The sequence below is a fragment of the Sus scrofa genome, chromosome 16 (genome assembly GCF_000003025.6).
Source record: "Sus scrofa isolate TJ Tabasco breed Duroc chromosome 16, Sscrofa11.1, whole genome shotgun sequence".
Lineage (NCBI taxonomy): Eukaryota > Metazoa > Chordata > Mammalia > Artiodactyla > Suidae > Sus > Sus scrofa.
The window spans coordinates 53,874,351-53,894,340 of NC_010458.4; the positions used below are offsets into that span (position 1 = coordinate 53,874,351).

The 19,990-nt window shown below is 46.2% G+C and overlaps 1 protein-coding gene across 4 annotated transcripts in view; it reads right to left on the reverse strand.

Annotated features, from left to right (window-relative positions):
- DOCK2 (dedicator of cytokinesis 2) overlaps positions 1-19,990 on the reverse strand; it is a 405,461-nt gene that overhangs the window by 31,103 nt on the left and 354,368 nt on the right. For all 4 annotated transcript variants that reach the window (XM_021076635.1, XM_021076633.1, XM_021076634.1 and 1 more), the window contains 6 exons: positions 13,788-13,944; positions 11,208-11,248; positions 6,768-6,858; positions 6,017-6,136; positions 2,045-2,134; positions 360-464 (listed from right to left, as the gene is read on the reverse strand). In XM_021076635.1, the coding sequence (XP_020932294.1) occupies positions 360-464; positions 2,045-2,134; positions 6,017-6,136; positions 6,768-6,858; positions 11,208-11,248; positions 13,788-13,944 (604 nt within the window). The remainder of the gene's footprint in view (positions 1-359; positions 465-2,044; positions 2,135-6,016; positions 6,137-6,767; positions 6,859-11,207; positions 11,249-13,787; positions 13,945-19,990) is intronic.

Consider the following 19,990-nt stretch of genomic DNA (forward strand, 5'->3'; position numbering starts at 1 on the left):
TGTAGACAGATGAAAGTGTACATATACAGAACTTCTTCCGGGGCCTTGATAGTGTTTATGAGAGAAAGGGGCTCCAGGGCCTGCTGGGCAGCTCCTCCAGCTGCTCTGAACACCCCATTTGGGGATGGGGCGCTCACTACCTCACAAGGCAGCTCTGGTTGCTGTGAATGTAGAGAAACACAGGGCGTGGCTGAGGTGCTGATGATACGGGGGGTTGGGGTGTGCATGGGGGGTGGGGACAGCACTCAGATGGAGGAGGGCACAGGGTTTGGGCACAAGCAGAGCCTCGGAGCACAGAGGGAGAGCCGGATGCTGAGGCCCCGGGCCCTGGCCTGTGCCTGGGTCACCCCGAGACTCACCCGCAGGAAGGAGGGGAAGCCCTGGCCGTAGTAGCCGACAGCAAAGTAGTCCGGCTTGGGTCTGAGGATTTTCATGATGCTTTCATAGAATTTTGCCTGCTGGATCTGAAAGAAGAAAACTCACAGGTTGTAACAACACAGATGTGTTATTAAAGGCACGTTCGACTCCAAGAGACCATGGTTAGGACGTGGTCATTATACCAGAACCAATGGACCAAGTGCACCTGTTGGCCCATTCATGGAAATGTGTGTAATCACAGCAGTAACAGCTGCAGTTACCATATACGGGGTACTCTGTTAATCACTGACCTACACCAGCACGCTGACTTGCGTCGCCCTCGTAACCGTCCCACAGTGTTTTATCTCCATTTTGCAGATAAAGAAATAGTACCTTTAGTGCAGGCCGTCAGTAGGGAACTGAATGCAGCCACCTGTTCAGAGCCCCCACCGTCATCACTCCACTCCCACCGGGCTGTGTTTGCGACAGTCTACAGACAGGTAAGTGACCCTGGACAGATATGTCCTCCCGGGCGTTCACACCTAACATTTCAACAATGCTAAGAGGTGTGTGTTTTTCCTATTTTAACATCTCTGAGAATAGTTTGCATTTTATGTTACACCGGATGGCATCTTCCAACTGCTATTAACTGGAGATAAATCATGACGGAGCAGGTAAAATAGAATGGCGCCCCTCACAAATAATAGCATCTTAAATTGGACACAAGATGGAAGATAAATGTGGCCCTGGACGTGAACGTGAGCCTGTGAGAAGTGGGCTGTCAGCATGTGCATGAATGTATTCTGGGTGTGCATGTGTATGCGTGGCTGTGTCCTGCGTGTGTTGTGTACATCATATATGTTCAGAAGGCAGGTGTGCCTCCACACCCACAAACATCGATGTGGACAAACTCAAGTGGATAAAAGTGTTTCTTGGTGCAAGCAGTGGGTGTGTTTGCATCAGAACCTAGGACACTAAACTCCATACCCACCCACCCCCCAAAAAAGCTAGAAATCCTCTTCGGACATTCTGACTTGCATGTTATGGTTCCCTGGAAACAGCTGGATGGACCGCTCAAAAAGCGCTCAGGTAGGGCCCTGGGGGCCTGGCTCTCGGGCCAGCAGGAAATGCTGTGTGGGGGGAGCAGCCAAAAAGTTCTGCATTTTTCCTGCAGAGGCCACTTCCCCGTGAAGCCCTGGCCTCTGCAGCTTAAGCAGGATAGGCTGGCTTCCCCACAACCTCCCACCCCCCTCACCAAAGCTCGAGCTTTGAGGAGCTAATGGGAAACGGCCAGATGGGGAGCATTTTAGTGTGATTTATCTGTTAATCAGAAAGCACAAATTTGCGTCTTTATTTAATTGGCTTAGTGATTTGCGGGAATTTTACTGCAAGTGTAGCACAGCGTTTATTGGGTGTGCAGCGGCCGTGGCAGCCCCAGAGCCAAGCAGGTACTTAACACTCCATCTGAGAAACGGTGGCTGATGAGTTTTCCCAGAAGACCTTCCTTTGGAAAAATTCCCACCATGGAGGGAGACGCACAGCACAGCCTTGCTCAGCTCAGGGGCTACTTCCATTCTTTTCCTGGTCTCCTGTCCCCACCTCCCCCTCCTTGGACCCAGGCTCTCTGCTAAGCCCAGGCTCTGAGCTCCCAGTTCCAGGGCAGTCAGCTCCCCCTGGGACGCCTTACCAGGTTCTGGCTCAGCAGCTCGTAGTCAAAGATTTCCATCTCATACTGTTCCGCCAGCTCCTTGCACAGACTGATGGCCTCTTCCCACATCTACAAGGAAGGTCATAGGGATGCAGGTTAGGGGGACCCCCCCAGGCTTGCAGAGCCCTTGCCAAGGAAGGGACAGATCCACAGCCTGACTCTAGCCCAGACCCAGACCCACACCCAGGGAGCTGGGTGCTTCCCAGGAAGCAGATCTCCTCTACCTCTCACTCAAGTTTTGTGATTAATAATGGAACACCCACAGACTAGGCGAAATGCTTTGCATGCTCTCTGGATCGTCCCCAGCACTCTGAGAGGTGACTAGTGGCATCCACATCTCCCAGCTGAGAAACAGAGGTTCAGACCCATAAAGCATCTGCTCCAAGCCAAGTGCTCAGCCAAAAGCAGGGCCAGGACGCACACCTGATGGCGACCCTGGACCTTGTGCTGATTCCCTCTCTTAGAGGTGCTTAGTACATGAACACGTGGCTGCTTCAGCTCCCCGTGGGCAGGTGGGGCAGGGAGGTGTTAGCCCTACTTTCCAAGGAAAAATGGTTCACAAAGAAGGAAGCAGGTGGTGCAAGGGCAGAGAGTTTCTGGGGACAAGTTGGGGTCAGAACCAGCTCTCCTGATGTTTGCTCCTGGGATCTTTCCACTCTGCTAACCCTGCCACTTTCTTTTTTTCCTTTGGACAACTTTCATCCCTCTCTCCCTTCCTCTCTTTCTCTCACTTAAAAAAAAAAAAAAAAAAAAAAAACAAGAAAAGAAAGGCTGTGGTAAGAGCATTTAACCTAAGATCTACCGTCCTAGAGTTTTAAATGCACAATACAGAATTGTTCAGGCCCAATGCTGTACAGCAGATCTCTAGAATATATTCATCTTGCATCAATGAAACTTTATACCCATCACTTCTTAATGGTATTATTTAGGGTGAGTGGGCAGCTGGCAGCATAGAGGTGGAGGTGGGGCCGGTACTAGGGTATCAGAAAGAGTGATTAAAACTCTTTAAAAATAGATCTTTTCCATCTTTCAAAGGAAATACTGCAAAACAAACTCTGGACATAAGGGGTCATTTCCCCCTACTCTCTCTTGAGTGAAAGCAATGTATGGTCCCTCCCTCTAAGACCGAGGGGTCAGGGACCTCCACAGAGAGGCAGGGGAGGTGCTGGGGGGCTGGAGATCTTGGCAATCTCAAGGGACACCCATTACATTTCACATTTGGTTGAAAATAGAAGATGTCCCTAAATGGAGAAGCTGGGGGAGGTGGGGGAGGAGAGAGGCGAGGTTGCCAAAATGCAGTGTGTGCTTTGTAGCCAAACTGCTCCCTCTGCATTCAAGCATAAAAATAAATAAAAGCAAGTGCCGAGTGGAGGAGCCATGGCTGTAAACCCATGGACAACTTAGTGAGCAGCATAAAAATGCTTTATATGCCAGGAGGAATCGAGTCCACAGACCAGGCTGGGCTGGGGTTTGCTTTCTCCTTAGCTTGGACCAGAAGAAGGGGGTAAGGGCCCTGGGCTGGGCCAGGGGACTGTCTGGTTCAAGTGGAGGTTTTTGCCAACTTCCCAGCATAGTATGCCAGAAATACTCTTCCTTGTGTGTTAAGAGACCACTAAGGGGCCAAGGATGGGTACAGGCAGGGAGTCAGATACCTGGAATTTCCTTGAGATCTGTCCATGTGCTCACTGGGACCTCTGACAGTCACTGATCCCTCTCAGTCTCATAAATTAGTTACTGAGCCCTGCTGACTTCTAGGCACGTTACAGCATATAGTGGTGGTAGAGATAGAAAAATGGACAAGACACAGTCTCTGCTTTCATGAAACAGAAGTGGATAAAGCATACACATAAATAGATGTAACAGTTGGGTTTTGAGGGATGTAGAGGAGTCCACCAGGTAAGGACAGATAGACTTATGGAGTCGAAGGCCATTGTGTGTGTCTGGATCAATGAGACTCCATGAGGGAAGATGTGGGGAAAGGAAGTTAAAGGGATGCTGAAGAGTCTGGGCTTCATTCTAGAAGCCACAGCAGTGGCTTTCAGAGTGAGCTATACCCATCTGCTCCTTCCTCTCTGCTCCCAAAGTAACTTAGCAGGACCCTGTCCCCTCCCCCTTCCCCCATTATTGTACAACACCGAAGGGTTATGCGCAAAGCAAGATGATGAATGCTATGTCTGTTTTGCCAACTAGATAGTAAGCCCCTTGACCCTGGGGGAAGAGGCCTTTTTTCCTCTTTGTTCAGCACAGGGTGGGCTGAACTGGATACTTTGCAGAGGAGAAGGTTCAACATGTCCTTTGGGGGCTTTCACAAGGTGGCTGACTTCATCAGCTGATAAAGCAGGAGTCAGCTCTGACGTGACGCCCAGCAGGACAGGAGGTTCCGGGATGGCACAGTCTCTGCCCTCAAGAGGCTTATGATTGTAAATTATAAAAACCGTGTTCTCCAACTGCTCAGCTCCTGGGAATTTATAAGCCTCTCCACAGACATTACCTCATCTTATCTTTCCAGGGAAGGTGGGGAGATCAGACTAAGACAGATGCAATGAACTGCGGTGACAGAACAGGCCAAAATTAAGTGTTAAATTGTGTCTTGATGAACTGTAAGAGGCCTTGCCATTCCGAGGAGGGGCAGGGCTGTAGATAAGCTGGAGGACTCAAGAAAGGCTTGATAGAGGAAGCGGCCAGTCAACTGGGGCCTTGAAGACAGAGTAGGTAATAATGATGACAGTTAAAATTAAACCAGCTATTACCATGTACCAACTCCTATACTGGATGCTCTACATGAGTTTTTTTGTTTGTTTGTTTGTTTGTTTTTCCCCTCACCTAATTTTCATAATGCAACTAGGAAGTGTGTACTACTGATATCTTGATATCGTGGACAGGGAATTGGAGTCTCTGAAAGACCAAGGAGATTGCAGGTGGTAGAAGAATGAGGTTTGAAACCCAGAGCTTGAGCACTTAGCCACCACGCCATGTCTCCCACGGGATGAGTGGTGGCATTTGAGCTGGTGCTTCCTGAAGGTCTCCTGGAGACTGGAGGATGGGCAGCAGTTGGACCAAACCCAACAAAGCACCCTGTTCTTGCTGTTTAGAGATCAATGATGACACTATGATGTCACTCATATATTCAATTAATTCATTTATTCAACAGATATCTCTTGGGCCCTGTATCTCAGACTTTGTCAGCTACTGGACACTCAACAGACAAGACAAATCTCTGTGCTCATAGCCTTCTAAGGAGGGGAGCCAGACAATGAGCAAGTAAAAATGAAATTATCAAGGTGACAAAATGATGACAGTGACAAGTGCTCTGAAAAAGGAATAAGGGTGACTCATGGCAGGGGTGCTGCTGTGGCTTGTGTGGCCTGAGAAGGCCTCCTTTAGGACATGACATCCTTTGCTTGGGAAAAGCTCTGAGCCATGAGAAGGAGCTGGCCATGGGGATATATGGAGGAGAAATGTTCTAGGCTGGGAAAAGCAAGTGCAAAGGCCCTGAGGCAGAAAAGAGCTTGGCATAGAACATATGCACAAGAGGGAGCCTGGCAGGGATAAAATGAGAGAAGTAGTCAGGGCACAGTTCATGTGGGGCCTCGTGGTTCACGGGGAGGGTTGTGTAAGTGTTCTAAGTTGATGGACAGCCATTTGAGATGATGGTAAGCAGGACAATAGCATGATCCAATACATATTTTATGATCACCCTGTTTCCTACCTGGAGGATAGGGGTAATAGCAGAAGCAGGCTGATTGCTTAGGACTCACTGAGCATCCAGGTGGTCAGTGTTGGTGCCTTGAAAAAAGGTGGTAGGAATGGAGATGGAGAGAAGTGATCAGACTTAGGATTGAGAACAAGAGCTGACCAGACCTGCATGTGGACTGGGTGTTGAGTATGGGGGAGAACGGTCCTTCCTGGTAACTAGGTTCCCACAGAGAGAGGAAGCCAGGGACTGATTACCTTTCCTTTGTCAAAGTAGCCTATGATGATCTCATAGAGCGTCTCCTTCAGCTGCCGGTGGGTCTGGGGGTGCTGCTGGCCTGTCTGCATGACCTGTGATGCACACTGCTCATCTGACCACTGCGGAGAAAGGACATACGTGGTGACCTGGGGCAGGTGTCTCTCCCACTGCTGAGCAGTGGGAGAAAGCCCTGCAAACACCGCTGCTGGCCTCCCCGCGGCCCTGAGTGTCAGTCAGAGAGATGCTGGTCTGCAGTTTCCATCCGGGAGGTGCCTCCTCATTTCTGCAGAGTCATACTGATCTGACTCTCTATTGGCTCACATGGGTGGTTTGTAGTTTTTCTCTGAAATCCTGCAAGACGTGGTCCCCAGTCTTCAAAAGTCAAAGGAAATCCTTCAGACTTTGTCCTGCTCCAGGAGCACTTTCAAGAGAAGAAAAACATCTCATGGGGCCTGCTAATGATTTATAGTTGATGTTTGGATGTTATATAAAACAGTTTGGATGTTATGTAAAACTGCAAGACATATCTCGGGGGGTTGTTTTTGCTGCTAGATGTGAAGGTCACCTGAAACCTTATGTGACCAGAGAGAGCAATGCAGAAAAGTTACCTGCCAGGCTAAGGGTTTGGGGATACAGAGCAAAACAGAATCTATTTGGCTAATTCTTTTTCTTTTCTTTTTTAACTCTTCAACTTGCTGTGGGGGCTCCATGGGCATCCCAGCATGAACCCCTTCCCTGGAAGGGCAGTACCTTGAGGAGCCAGGTGTGGAGAAGGAGCGTATAGGCGGCCTCTGTGTAATTGTCGCAGTCTAGGTGAAGGTCACGGAGTTTGTACAGGTATCTGTTTGGGGAAATATGTTAAATTACCAGGTGCAATAAGAAGCAGGTGGTAGGGCCAGGTAGAGCCATAGGGAACAACAGAGTGCCTCTTAGAGTCGCAATGGAGTCCTCCATCCTCTGCTAGCCAGCCCCCCTGCATGAGTGCCAATGACAGCATCTAGCACTTGGGGGGCATTTAGTCTGTAATGGGAATCATGCTAAGTATTTTAGATGCTTCAGAGCACTTAATCTTCCTGACAGTCCTGTAAAATGGGTCCATTGAGAATTCCCATTTGCAGATAAGAAAACTCTGGCCTAGCGAAGTTAGGTGCCATTCCAGCTGGTATTCAACTGGATGCTGAAGACTCTGGCCAATGCAATATGATAAGTAAGGGAAATCAAAGAAGAAATAAATCGCTTGTCGGAAGTCACGTGCCCGTGAATGGAAGAACTGGAACGTGCTCCCGTCTAACTGCCCAGAGCCCATGCTCTGATCACTGTGTGACTCACAGGGTGTGGACAAGCCACAGCACTGCAAAGGGCAGCTCCTACCCTCTTCAATGTTCTTTAGGTATAAAGGAAGTGAGGTTTTTTTTCTTGGTCTTTTTAGGGCTGCACCCACGGTATATGGAGGTTCCCAGGCTAGGGGTCTGACTGGAGCTGTAGCCGCTGGCCTATACCACAGCCACAGCAATGCTAGATCTGAGCCGTGTCTGTGACCTACACCCAGCTCACAGCAACATCGGATCCTTAACCCACTGAGCAAGCCCAGGGTTCGAACCCACAACCTCTTGGTTCCTAGTCGGATTCGTTAACCACTGAGCCATGACAGGAACTCCAGGAAGTGAGTTTTCCGATAAGAAAAGGAAGTGGACCAAGGGCTAGAGATTGGCTATTCACTTGGAGACCTGGAGCTGTCAGCAAGGAGAATTACTATTCAACCATAACCACACTCCCACCTCCCATCCTTTTGCAATGTGAGGATCCAGTTCTGAACCCTAGGATGACTCCACAGTTGAGACGTGTTAAGGACAGGACCAGAACAAACGAAAGGCATTTTGGTCAATTATTTGATACATAATAAGTCTTAAGAGGCAGTGAATTAACTTCCCTGTGCCTTAGTTTTTTTGCTCACCTGTAAAATGGCAGTGCTTATAGAATCTACCTATAGGGTTGCTGGGTATATACAGGGCCAGGCAGACCATGTATAAAAGGCTCTGTGAGTAACAGCCAGCATCGCTGCTAATGAAAGCAAATATGCACTAAGAGTGATTAGCCCATAGCCAGCACTGAGCAAGGAAAACTATTATCTATTATCACTGTGGACCAGGTTCTTCTACAAAACATTCCCTTCTTCCACTGAAACAGAATCCAGAGCCCCCAAACCACTGCTTTGGTGACTTGCATGTTATCAGAAGCATTTATTCAAACCCAACACTTAGCAATTTGGTAAAGGTAATGCTGAGATGCAATGCCCTTGGTCCTTCCTCCAAGAGAAAGGGTGCCGTCTGCAATGGTGCCAAGACTCTGCCTTGGCTGTCTCACGACTGGGAACAAAGGGCCTCTCAAACATCTGCACTCAAAGCAGGTCTCCATGCTCAGGCTTGGATTCCTGTTAGAAGAAAGCTTTCTGCATAGAACATCAGCCAAGGAGGAGCTCGTGTTTAATGTCTCCGACTGCATAAAACATGGCCCGTGGGCCAAATGGAGGCTGCCTGAACTGAGACTGCCAAAGATTTGGAGGGGAAGAAAGGTCAATTAGTGGCTTTTTGATAACTAATGAGCTAGTGACCTTTTGCTCATGTATTCATTTAATCAGCAAAGATGTACTTCGCACACAGGCAGTACCTGACATTAGAGATAAGTGGTGGCAACAGCAGATGTCATTCTCAGGGTTTGAAATTGACTGTCTAGGAAAGGGGACAGGTGTCAGTGAGTAACTGCAAAACTACGGCTGTGGCCTTTGTGAAGGAGAGGTCTATGGTACTAGGAGAGCAGGCGTCATCCAGCTGGGGCTTCCAGAAAGGTTCCCATCATGGGACCATCGGACTGAGATCTGAAGGTAAGAGGATGAGAGGGGAGCATTCACGAGAGAATCTTCATTCATTCATTCAACAAACGAGTGTTTTATAGATTATATCAATTCATCCTCCCAACAACGCTTTTTATGGATAAGAAAACTGAGACCTATGCTAAAGTAACAGAGCCAGAAATAGAACCAGGTTTTGACACTAGATATTTCTGCCTCGACAGTCACTTTCCCCCTTAACTTTCTGCTGACCAATAGTGCTATCAATGACTTGTACGACCTGCACAGAGGGAATGTTGAGCCTGTGGTCAATGCTTAGAAGCCCCTGTGTGCTGGCGAATCCTACCTTATCTCCACCTGCCTGCCTTTGGTTTCTTATATTCCTGATGGTTGGGTCCAAAAACTTGAAGAGAGGAGTCAGAGGGAAAGCTTCCCTGCTGCTTCCAACTTCTTAATTGGCCAAGGCACCCCCTCCTGTCCTTTGTCAACTCAAGGGTTGAGTGACCAACTACAGAGCTCAGTGGACGACACCCTGATGGGCCAGACTAGGGATTCAAACACAAACAGATGCCAGGTGGGCAGCTTGAGCGAGGTATGGGATGAAGTTCCCTGGGGAATGGGGACGATGCCCTGACCAGAGCACCCCTTCCCTGTCTAAAGGGGCCGCCACCACCTGGCCTAAGTGATAGTGGTCAGCAAAAGATGAGGGCCCAGGGTTGCCGTACCTTCTGAGTTTTTCAGCAGAAAGAAATTTTGATTTTTATGTAACATCTCTAGATTTTTAAAAACTGGCAACCAATTAAAACTTTTTAAATACTATGCCTGCCAAACAGGACAGATTTTCAGACTATATTCTGTTTACAACGTCTGGTTTAGGCAAATGCGGTTTTCCTAGATTACTATAGGATTCAGATCTCCCAAGCTTATGGAGATCTGGGATTCACCATCTGTGTTTCTAAAATGGGAAGAAAAGAAAAAAGGGTTAGGGGGAGGGAACCGTGTGCCAAGCACTTTACCTGTAGCGTCTCATTGAATCCTCAGGACTGAATGGAAATACTCCACAGGGGGACACCTCAGCCCAAAGAGACCGAGTGATTTATCCAGGGTCCCAGAGGAAAAAGGTAACCCCCCACCCTGGGCCCTTCGGACCAAAGCTTTGTGCTACCAGAGTAAGTCACGTCTGGCAATGTTATAAATACTATCCAAGCTCAGGACAACCTATGGAATTATCTTTTTTTCCAAATGATAGTTCCTATTTCTGGAATAACACTCAACTAAGTATCTAAAAATATTTGCAGTAATGGCAGAGTAAGTTTGGGCTTGGAGTCTCTGGTCTTTGACAGAATGTACCAAAAGCCTTGAAAAAGCTGTGGTCATTAACCTTATGGTGAATTCCACTTTGTGAGCTTCTGTCTCCTAAAGAGATGCATAAAAACACACATCTGAGAATTGTGTCATTGTATTATTTATGATAGAAAAAAGTTGAAACAACCTAAATGTTGAACAACATAGGATTGGCTATATAAATTATGGTATATTCTGGGAAGAGAATTTTTATAGTTTCATTAAAAATTATGTTGAAATACATCTGTTGACATGGAATTCTTATCAGGCAAAGAATAAATTATGAGCAATATGATCCCATTTTTGCAAAAAATATGCATGCATAGAATTTGATCTATATATAAATATTAAAAGGTCTGAGAATATGTATAGATTATGGGAGTTTATTTCATTCTTTGTTTTGCTTGTCTGTATTTTATGAGGATTTTTTTGGTAATAAGTATGTATTATTTTTGTAACGAGTAAAAATAACAATAAAAAATCTTCAGAAAAAAAAAGGGATTCTGAGAAACACCGGCCAGGGAGTTCTTTGCTCCAGGCAAATGTCCCCCCCCAGTCCTTCAAATAAATATCTTTTAAATGCCCACAAAGAAGCAGGCATCATACATCTTGGTATTTTTTCCCTTTGAAGCTGGGCTGGCCAATGATTTAACTATATGCCTCCCAAACCCTGGACTAGGGCTTCACATGGCAGCCCTATAACAAACCTAAGTGCAATGCACCAGCTCAATCCACAATGTGGGTTAGAGAAAATATGATCTGTGGATACAGAAAAACAGGATGGCAGGTCAAGAGAACTCCAAGTGGATCTGAGGGGCTGATTGCAGGAGAATGGAAGGAGTTGAATCTGGGGAGACTGATAGGAATCAGTCCATAGAGGGCCTGAGTGTCAAGAAGATAGGCTTAAATTCTATCCTGAAGGCGGTGGGGAGCCATCGATGGATACTGAGCAGGAGAGTGACACGGCAGGCCTGGGTTTTAGAAAACAAAAATCTTACCTTATGTACATCTCTTCCCGATTGTTATCTTTGTAGAAATTCTAGATAAGGGAGGAGAAACAGTGATGAGTGTTTTTCCTTGCAGAGCCGGCAGGGGTGGAGGGCATTGTGAGGATGGTGAGGGGAAACCGCTACCCACTCTCTGGGCACCCCGAGATCAGAACCAGAGATTTACTTTCCTAAATGCATCAAACAGCTTTGTTATAAGATTCTGCCTTCAAGTCACTTCCCTGATCCTTAGAGTATAAAAGGACCAAGGAACTATCTCAGGCATCACATGGTCGGGGTCGGGGGGGATGCGTGTAACCGAGCTATTTACTACACCGAGAGGTGGGCTGCCAGGATGGAGCCCGTTTACTTTGACAAAGTCTCCTGTGAAAGGCAGCCCAGTGCGATCTTTAAAAGCTCAGACCCTGCCCTCGGGGGGACCTGAGTTGGAATCACAGCAACAGCAATAATCGGAGAACAGTGATAGTGATCACAACAGATCCCAGTGATGATAACAGATCATAACTTCTGATGGTGCAGAACTACCAGAAGTGATGCTGAGAATCCACAGTCAAAAACATTTAAACTTGCCAAAACCCAATCCAGCTCAAGGCTCATTTAGCTCAGTAGTTGTCCTGCAATCTCGTGCGTTTTAAAATAAGCCTTTCTGGAGTTCCTGTTGTGGCGCAGCAGAAACGAAGCTGACTAGCATCCATGAGGATGAAGGTTCGATCGCTGGCCTCGATCAGTGGGTTGGGGATCCGGTGTTGCTGTGAGCTGTGGTGTAGGTCACAGACACAGCTTGGATCCAGCATTCCTGTGGCTGTGGTATAGGCAGTAGCTGCAGCTCTGATTTGACCCCTAGCCTGGGAACCTCCATATGCTGCAGGTGTAGCCCTGAAAAGCAAATAAAATAAAATAAAATAAAATAAGCCTTTCAGATTTGGGGCCAGGAGGTTATGATCTGATCCATAAGCCACATTTTGAGAAAATCCTGGTTTAATGTGCATATGAGGTTCCGAGAGGGCGAGGTGATGTGTTCCAGGCGCTCCAGGGCACAGTCCTGAAGGCAGAGCCATACCAGACCTTCAGACAGCCCCACTCCATCTTGTTCTCCCTGATACCATGTTTCGGACACACATCAACATCTAGCAGAGTCTAATTACTTACAGGCCTGCCTGTCCCAACTCTCTCCCAGGTCAGATTCTGATAGTTGAAGGTCAATTTCTACAACTCCCACCTCTCCAAAGAGAGAAACCACTAAACTCCTGGAAAACCCCTCTTCATGCTCTTTATGTAAATTAGTCCTTGTGGAGTTATTAGCAATGAATTCCTTTCTGCTGTAATCAGGAGTTTTCAGCTCCCCTTAGCATTGCAGAAAATCAATGGCAATATCGAGGTTGGTTAAAAAGAGTCCACTTAGGGTAAACAGAGGACACACGACAGAACTATGGGGATAGGCTTTATATTTCTGGAACACTGGGAATGGCAGGGGGATTGAGGTGACAGATGCCTCATGGTCTTTTGGCCAACTTTATTCATTTAAGCTGCTTTGGGATGGGCTGGCATGCTGGGTATGAAGCATCGTGGCTGCTACTAGCTGTCTTAGGACCACATTACAGGACCACTGAAGGGAGTCTTTCTGGAGGCTGGCCCAGAGCAGTCGCGTGGTACAGGGGTTAAGAGTCTGGGTTTGGGATTAGCTTCTCTGGTTAGCCTGTCCCATGGTAATTTTCTATAAATCCTAGTTATTAGTATTGCTTCCTTCTGTAAAAGAAGGAAACTAACCCATGATGATCATTTAACCCTGGGTCAGGACTGCGCAGTCTATGAAAAAGGTATTAGTCCTTTTTCCATGGAGCAGATAAGCAAACTAAACCTTCGGAAAACTTCCTTATGTATTCCATTAATTGTTAGAGGTTAGGATGAGAAGCCATTGGCTGTGTGACTCTAAAGCTCATACTTTTAACCACTTTCTACTGCCACCTTCCTTCCACGTCATGTGTCAAGCACTAAAGGAAATACTGTCATCCCTTGGTATCTGCAGGGACTGGGTTCCAGGATCCCCACAGATACCAAAATCCGAGGGTGCTCAAGTTATATACTGCATATAAAATGGTGTAGTATCTGCATATAACCTATGCACATCCACGTACTTTAAATCATCTACTTGTAATTACTAAAACAGTTTAAATGCTATGTAAATAGTTGTAAATTCAATGTAAATGCTATGCAAATAGTGGCCAGCAAGGTGGCAAATTTAAGTTTTGCTTTTTGGAACTCCGTGGAATTTTTTTCCTGATTATTTTCCATCTGCGGTTGGTTGGATCAGTGAATGCTGAACCCATGGATAGGGAGAGCCCACTATACTCATTCCCATTTCATCTGTAAGGAAACTGAGGCATAGAGACGTGAAATGATTGACTTCAAGATACAGAACTGGCAGATGTCAGGGCAGGGATGCCATCTCACATTTGCCTGATTTCTAAAGCTTTCAGGGATCCTTCCCCAACAAGAGCAACAGTGGAACCCAAAGCCAGGCCTGCCTGCAAGACTCTGCTCTGACTTGGCCCTGGGGCAGGCCCCACCTACCAGCAGGTTTACAGTGCAGCTCATGCGGTTGTCTTTGCTCTCATCTGTCATCACGCCCCGGTAGTCCAGCAGCTTCTCCAGGAGGCCTTTGACCAGGTTCACGAAGTTCTCCACGGACTTGGAGATAGTCGGGTGTTCTGCGGCACACTCCATCAGGCTGCGCACAGACACGAGGACAGTGAGCTCGTGGCCACGAGAAAAATGAGTTCGGGTTGGGGCCAGGGCTGGAGTAGGGTGGATGGTGTACAAGCCAAACCAACCAGTGAATCTGGTTCATTGGCTCATTTTGTTCCTTTACTCGAGCGCTTGTTCTTTTATATATTTATGTTCCCATACAAAGTAGAACATATTTAAGTTACTCCCCCACCATCAAAATGAGAAACAAAATAAAAATAAATTTCTAGTTTGGGCATGGGTGTTGGGGAAATGGTCGCTTTTACCAACCCATATTGGGAGTGAATCAGTACAACTTTTGGGGGGTAGCAATTTTCACAATATCTGCCAAAATTGTAAGGGTACATACCCTTTGATCCAATTATTCTACTTTGGAGAAATCTATTCTATGAAATAATTCCAGAAGTATGCAACATGTATTTATAATCTTTACAAATTGTGTCTAATAGTGAAATAGTTGGAACCATCTAAAATGTCCAGTTAAAGCATACTCACAAAACATAATTCTATGAAGCCATTGAAAAGTATGAGAGATCAATGTGTTTTGACACAAAAAGCTCTACAAAACAGTATAGTTGAGAAAACCGAGTCTCAGAATACTATTTGTTTCTTATTGAACCAACTCATGTAGAACTGCCACATCCCAGGCATTATCCAGGATGTCTTACAAATTTTAACTCATTTAATTTCCCATCACTGTCTTATGAAATAGGATGTTTGCAGGTGGGGAAACTAATGCACAGAGAGGTTAACGAACTTGCCCAAGGTCACACAGTTGGTAAACATCAACAATCTGCCTCTAACACCTGCTCTCAACCAATAAATATTCTATGTAAGTGGCAATGTGTGTCTCCTTCATGTGTCTCTGTGTGTTTATAAATGTGACAGACTCAGTCAAGAAGGATAAGCACCAAACTCAAAACGGATGTTGCTTCTGCCCAGGGGTCTAAGGAGGGGAATAGAGGAGGACAATGCTCATTTTTCATTTTAAATGTGCATAGAGTATTTGAACAATTTATAGCACTTATTATAATATTAATAGTCTACATTTTAAAGACAAAAATAAAAATGGTGACATTCCTTAAGTACCTATTAGTTACTAGGTCCTATGCTAGGCATTGTGTGGGGTGGGGACGGGGACAAAGATAAAATAAAAAAAAGTGGAATTCCCATCATGGCTCAGTGGTAATGAACCTGACTAGTATCCATGAGGACTCGAGTTCAATCCCTGGCCCTGCTCAGTGGGTTAAGGATTTGGCGTTGCCATAAGCTGTGGTGTAGGTCGCAGACGTGGCTTGGATCTCTCATTGCTGTGGCTGTGGCATATGCTGGCAGCTGCAGCTCCAAATCAACCCCTAGCCTGGGAACTTCCCTATGCTTCAGATGCAGCCCTAAAAAGCTAAATAAATAAATAAAGATAAAGTAAAAAAAGAAGTATAAAAAGAATTATGCCTACCCTCAAGCAGCTCACAGGCTAGGTAGGGAGAGACAGATGGATTAAAATTTGATTAATGACTACTTCTTATTAATCACTTATTCTGTACTAGACACTGTCTAATCCCTTTTTAAAAAAGAAATGAGGATGGTAATTCTGATAAAGATTATAGATGAGGTAATCAAGGCTCAGAGAGGTTAAATGCCCTGCCTGGGATCACTCCAGTAGTAAGTGGTGACCTTGGGTGTCAAGATGACCCCTGTTCAGTGTTTCCCACAGAGAAACGCTGTGGGATGTTTTCAGGCATCTTGTGTAGACAAGCATTTCCCAGGCTACGTTTGTCTCTGCCTACTCTCCGTGGAGCAGTTTAAGTCCCAAGCGCTCCTAGGACGGGGAAGGTGAGGAAGGCAAGGACTCTGGAGGGTCATTTTGCCCAAGCCAGGCTGCAAGGAGGCGACATCTCAAACTGTGGCTGCGATCAGACAAATCCATCTTCGCCATGGAGAAGCACCTGTTCCCCGCTCTCAAGGAGAGATGCAAATTACCCTGTGATTTCAGCCTGTCTGGCTCAGTCACAGCTGTGCCTACCTCCTTCGGGGATGGCCATTGCCAGCTCTGCTTTCCATCCTAATGACAACGCAATGAAATCCTGTCCCAGTGTTTAGAGTGCGATTTTCACAACTTCCCAGGTAGAAGGCATCTCAGGGTCTGAATGTGGCCAGAACAGTGGTTTTCTGCCCTGGTCGCATGGTAGAATCACAAGGGGCGCTTTTACAAAGCTCAGTGTCCACCTTACGTCAATGTCTTTGTATCTTTGGGGATGGGGGCCAGGATCCAGTATTTTTTTTTTTTTTAAGTTCTCCAGGTGGTTCCAGCATGCAGCCAATATTAAGAACCATTTGTGGGTTTTTTTTTTTTTCTTTTTTCTCTTTTTAGGTCATCCCTTGACACACGGAGTTCCTGGGCCAGGGATCAGATTTGAGCCACAGTCATGATCTATGCTGCAGCTGAGGCAATGCTGGATCTTTAATCCACTGTGCTGGGCCAGAGATGCTGCCTATCCCACTGCAGCACAGTAATGGTTCAGGAACTCCAAGAGCCATTGGTTTGTGCAGTGCTTTGCGTATTGCAGTGCTCGGGAATCTCTTGGGCATGACATTCATTGATTCTAATTCAGCAGATTTGGGCTAGAGCCTGAGATTCTGCATTTTAACAAGCTCCCAGGTGATGCTACACTCTTGGTCCTTTGAGAAGCAAGGGTTTATAAAAACAAAGTCTTAGCTTTCTTCATCTCTTTATTCTTTATCCATGAGGTAAGAAACCTGCTCATGGGGTCTAGGGTTGGTGAGGTAGGTGGGCAGATTGGTTTGAAATCACCCACCCATCCACCACCTCCCATCTATCTATCTGTGAACTCAACGGTCCTATTCCAGGAACTTGGAATTCAGAGATCTCAGAACTAGAAATTCACTGACCTCCAGGAGTTCACAGTCTAGCTGTGGAAGCAGATATAGAAATAAAAACTAATCACAATATATGGTTCTATCATTTATTGAGTACTTGTGTTCCAGATGTTGTGCTAAGCTGGTTTTATTTAATACTCACATAATTTCCTTGAGGTTGGTGATATTATCACCCTCAATTTGTAGGTTAGGCTCAAGACCCATGGGGCTGGGTTCTAACTAGGTCCTAGCAAGGTCATATAGGGAACGTATGTGATAATGAAATAGAGCTGTGAGACTCTTGAATTGATGCCATACCCCCTCACTTGGTGGAAGGAGGGGAGGCAGAACACTGGCCACTCTACAGCTGTGCTCCTGCCTTGGGGAGGTGGTGCTGGAGGGAGCACACACCTCCCAGGAATTGATGAATTGATTTGCATTCAGTATGGAAGGGCTTCAGAGGGGGGAGCCCAGGCACATCCTCTGTCAGTGCTGATGGAAGCGGGCTTTTATTTATTCCTTTAAATATCATGTATGGTGTACATCTTAGGACAGGTCCTCTTTCAGGCACGGAACCAGTATGAGTGGGATCTAGGGCCCAGAACACACATTCTCTGTTCCTTTCAGGCTTGCAGCCCCCTTGCCACTTCCAGAAATATTTCTGGGAAGATGGAATACAGGACTGTAGAAAATGTCTCATTACTCCATTCAGTGTGGGGCCCTCACTTTAAGACAGATGTGAACTAATGGGAGTGGGTTCCAAGGAGAGCTCTAAGGATAGGAAGGAGTGGGACGCTCTGTAAGGTTGTGCACTTCACAAGAGCACATGCATACTGAAATTCAGCATCACTCCATGCCCTAACTCTTGTGCCTAGATAAGAGCATCGGCTGCCAGTGGAAAGGAGTCCTGTTCTACTCAAAAAGCACCATCCAGTTACCAACCCATGTGCCCACAGAGCAGGCCCTGTATATCAGTGGAGGCTCTGAATGAGGGGCCGGGAGCAAGGGTTAGAGTAGCTGATGTTGAGTAGTATGGAAGAGAATGACAGGTAGGCTTATGGCTTCAAATAGCCACATCAGTATCCACCAGATCAGTGATGATATTAGCCACTACTTCCACGCTTCCTACGAGGTGTCCTACGAGGTGTCCTACGAGGTGTCAGAAACTTGGCCGAACACTTTTCATGACTTTTCTTGTTTATTCTCAATAAAAACTCTAAGAACTGGATAGGGTTTTTATCCCTAATTTGCAGATAGGGAAACTGAGACTCAGAAAGTCAAAAGGAAAGAACAGGAACTTGGCTCCTGGAAGTTCTGATGGGGTCCTGACTCTTCGTGTTGGGCTTGATTAGTTTTGCAAAAGTCATTCACACCTCTATTTCAGGAGAAAAATAATGAGCTGTTTTTAATTTCCTCGACCTCTCAGGACTCCTTTTACAAATAACCGCTCAGGAAGGATTTGAAAAATCCTGCTGATCATCTGAAGACTGGCTGCAGAGCCCATCCGCTTATAAAAATGGAAATTGTCAGCACCTTCCCTGATTTCACTTCTGGTCAATATTTAGATTTCCTTCTCTTGAGCTTTAAGAAAAACATTAACTCGGGCAAAATGTTGCCTTCCCCCTGGACAATCAGTCTTGATACCCTGCCTAGGAGCAGACAGTGGGTTTCTCTTCTGGCTGAGTGGCATTTGCTTTCTACGTGTTTAGTGAGGGCTGGTGGCAGGGGCGGGGAGGGGGGCAGCTAGGCCAGCTGGGATGGATCTGTCTGGGACTCCACTCTGTCCACTGGGCTCCAGCTGCTGGGCAGGGCAGAGAGGGTCATTGTGAAAGTCAGGACAAGACCTCTGGTCAGCTTTTGTTGTTGAAGTTATAAAATATTCCAAGAGGATTGGGGTAAGAGTCCAAGATCAGATTTACATCAGAGAATCATTCAAATCAGAGACTCTACAACTAGGAGGGAGCTTGGGACATCTGAGCCACATTCCTGAACCTCAGGCAAAGTCACCATGGTGTCGGAGATGGAAACTGGGAGTCGGGCGAGAGATCAAAGAACACCTCCTGAGCTTCTACCTGCTGTGTGCACATGCTTTAGAGTTATTCACTCTTCAGTATAAGCACAGGAGGCTTATTTCCCCATTTTACAGATGTGGACACCGAAGCCAAAGATGTTTCTTGATTGGCCTAAAGTTGGGCAGCTGTTTAGTGGTGGAACCAGGAAGAAAATGCAGTGTCTTCTTCTAACAGTAGACACATGGCCAACATGCACCTCAATAAATGCTCAACATCATTAGCCAAGTAGGAAATGCAAATTGAAATGACAATGGGATATCATTTCATACCCACTAAGATGGCATAATGAGGAAGGCCAATATTAACAAGTGTTGAGAAGGATGTAGAGAAACTGGAACCCTTGCACATTGCTGGTAGGAAGGTAAGTGGTACCGTCTCTTTGGAAAACAGTCTGATGGTTCTTCAAAGGGTTAAATGCAGAGTTACCATATGACCCAGCAGTTCCACTCTTAGGTATACATCCATGAGGACTGTACACATGTGTTCACACAAAAGCTTGTATGTGAATCCACATAGTAGTGTCATTCTTAATAGCCAAAAAAGGAGACAGTCTAAATATCCATTAGCTGATGAATGAATAATCAAAATGAGGTATATCCAAACAGCGAAATGCTATTCAGCAATAACAAGAAATGGAGTCGTGATGCATGCAATGCATGCTACAGCATGGATGAACCTCGAGAACATGTTAGGTGAAAGAAGCCAGTCGCAAAGGACCGTGTATTGTATGATTCTATTTATACGAAATGTCAGGGAAAGACACATCCATAGAAAGCCCAAAGGAGGGGAGGGGATGATACTAAAGGGTATGGGCTTTCTTTTGCAAGGTCATAAAAATGTTCTAAAATTGATTGTGGTGATGGTGGCACATCTCTGTCAATATACTTAAAGCCATTGAATTGTAAACATTAGGCGAACTATGTATGTGGTAAGTGAATTACATCTCAAACTATTACAACAGTGTCCTGCGTCCAAGTTCAGGGCTCCTGGGAGCGGTGTACTGCCCGCTGCCTCTGGAGTCCAGCAGGGCCAGGTTATGGTCCCAGCTTGTCTACTGGACTAGTTTGGCCTGGTTTCCCC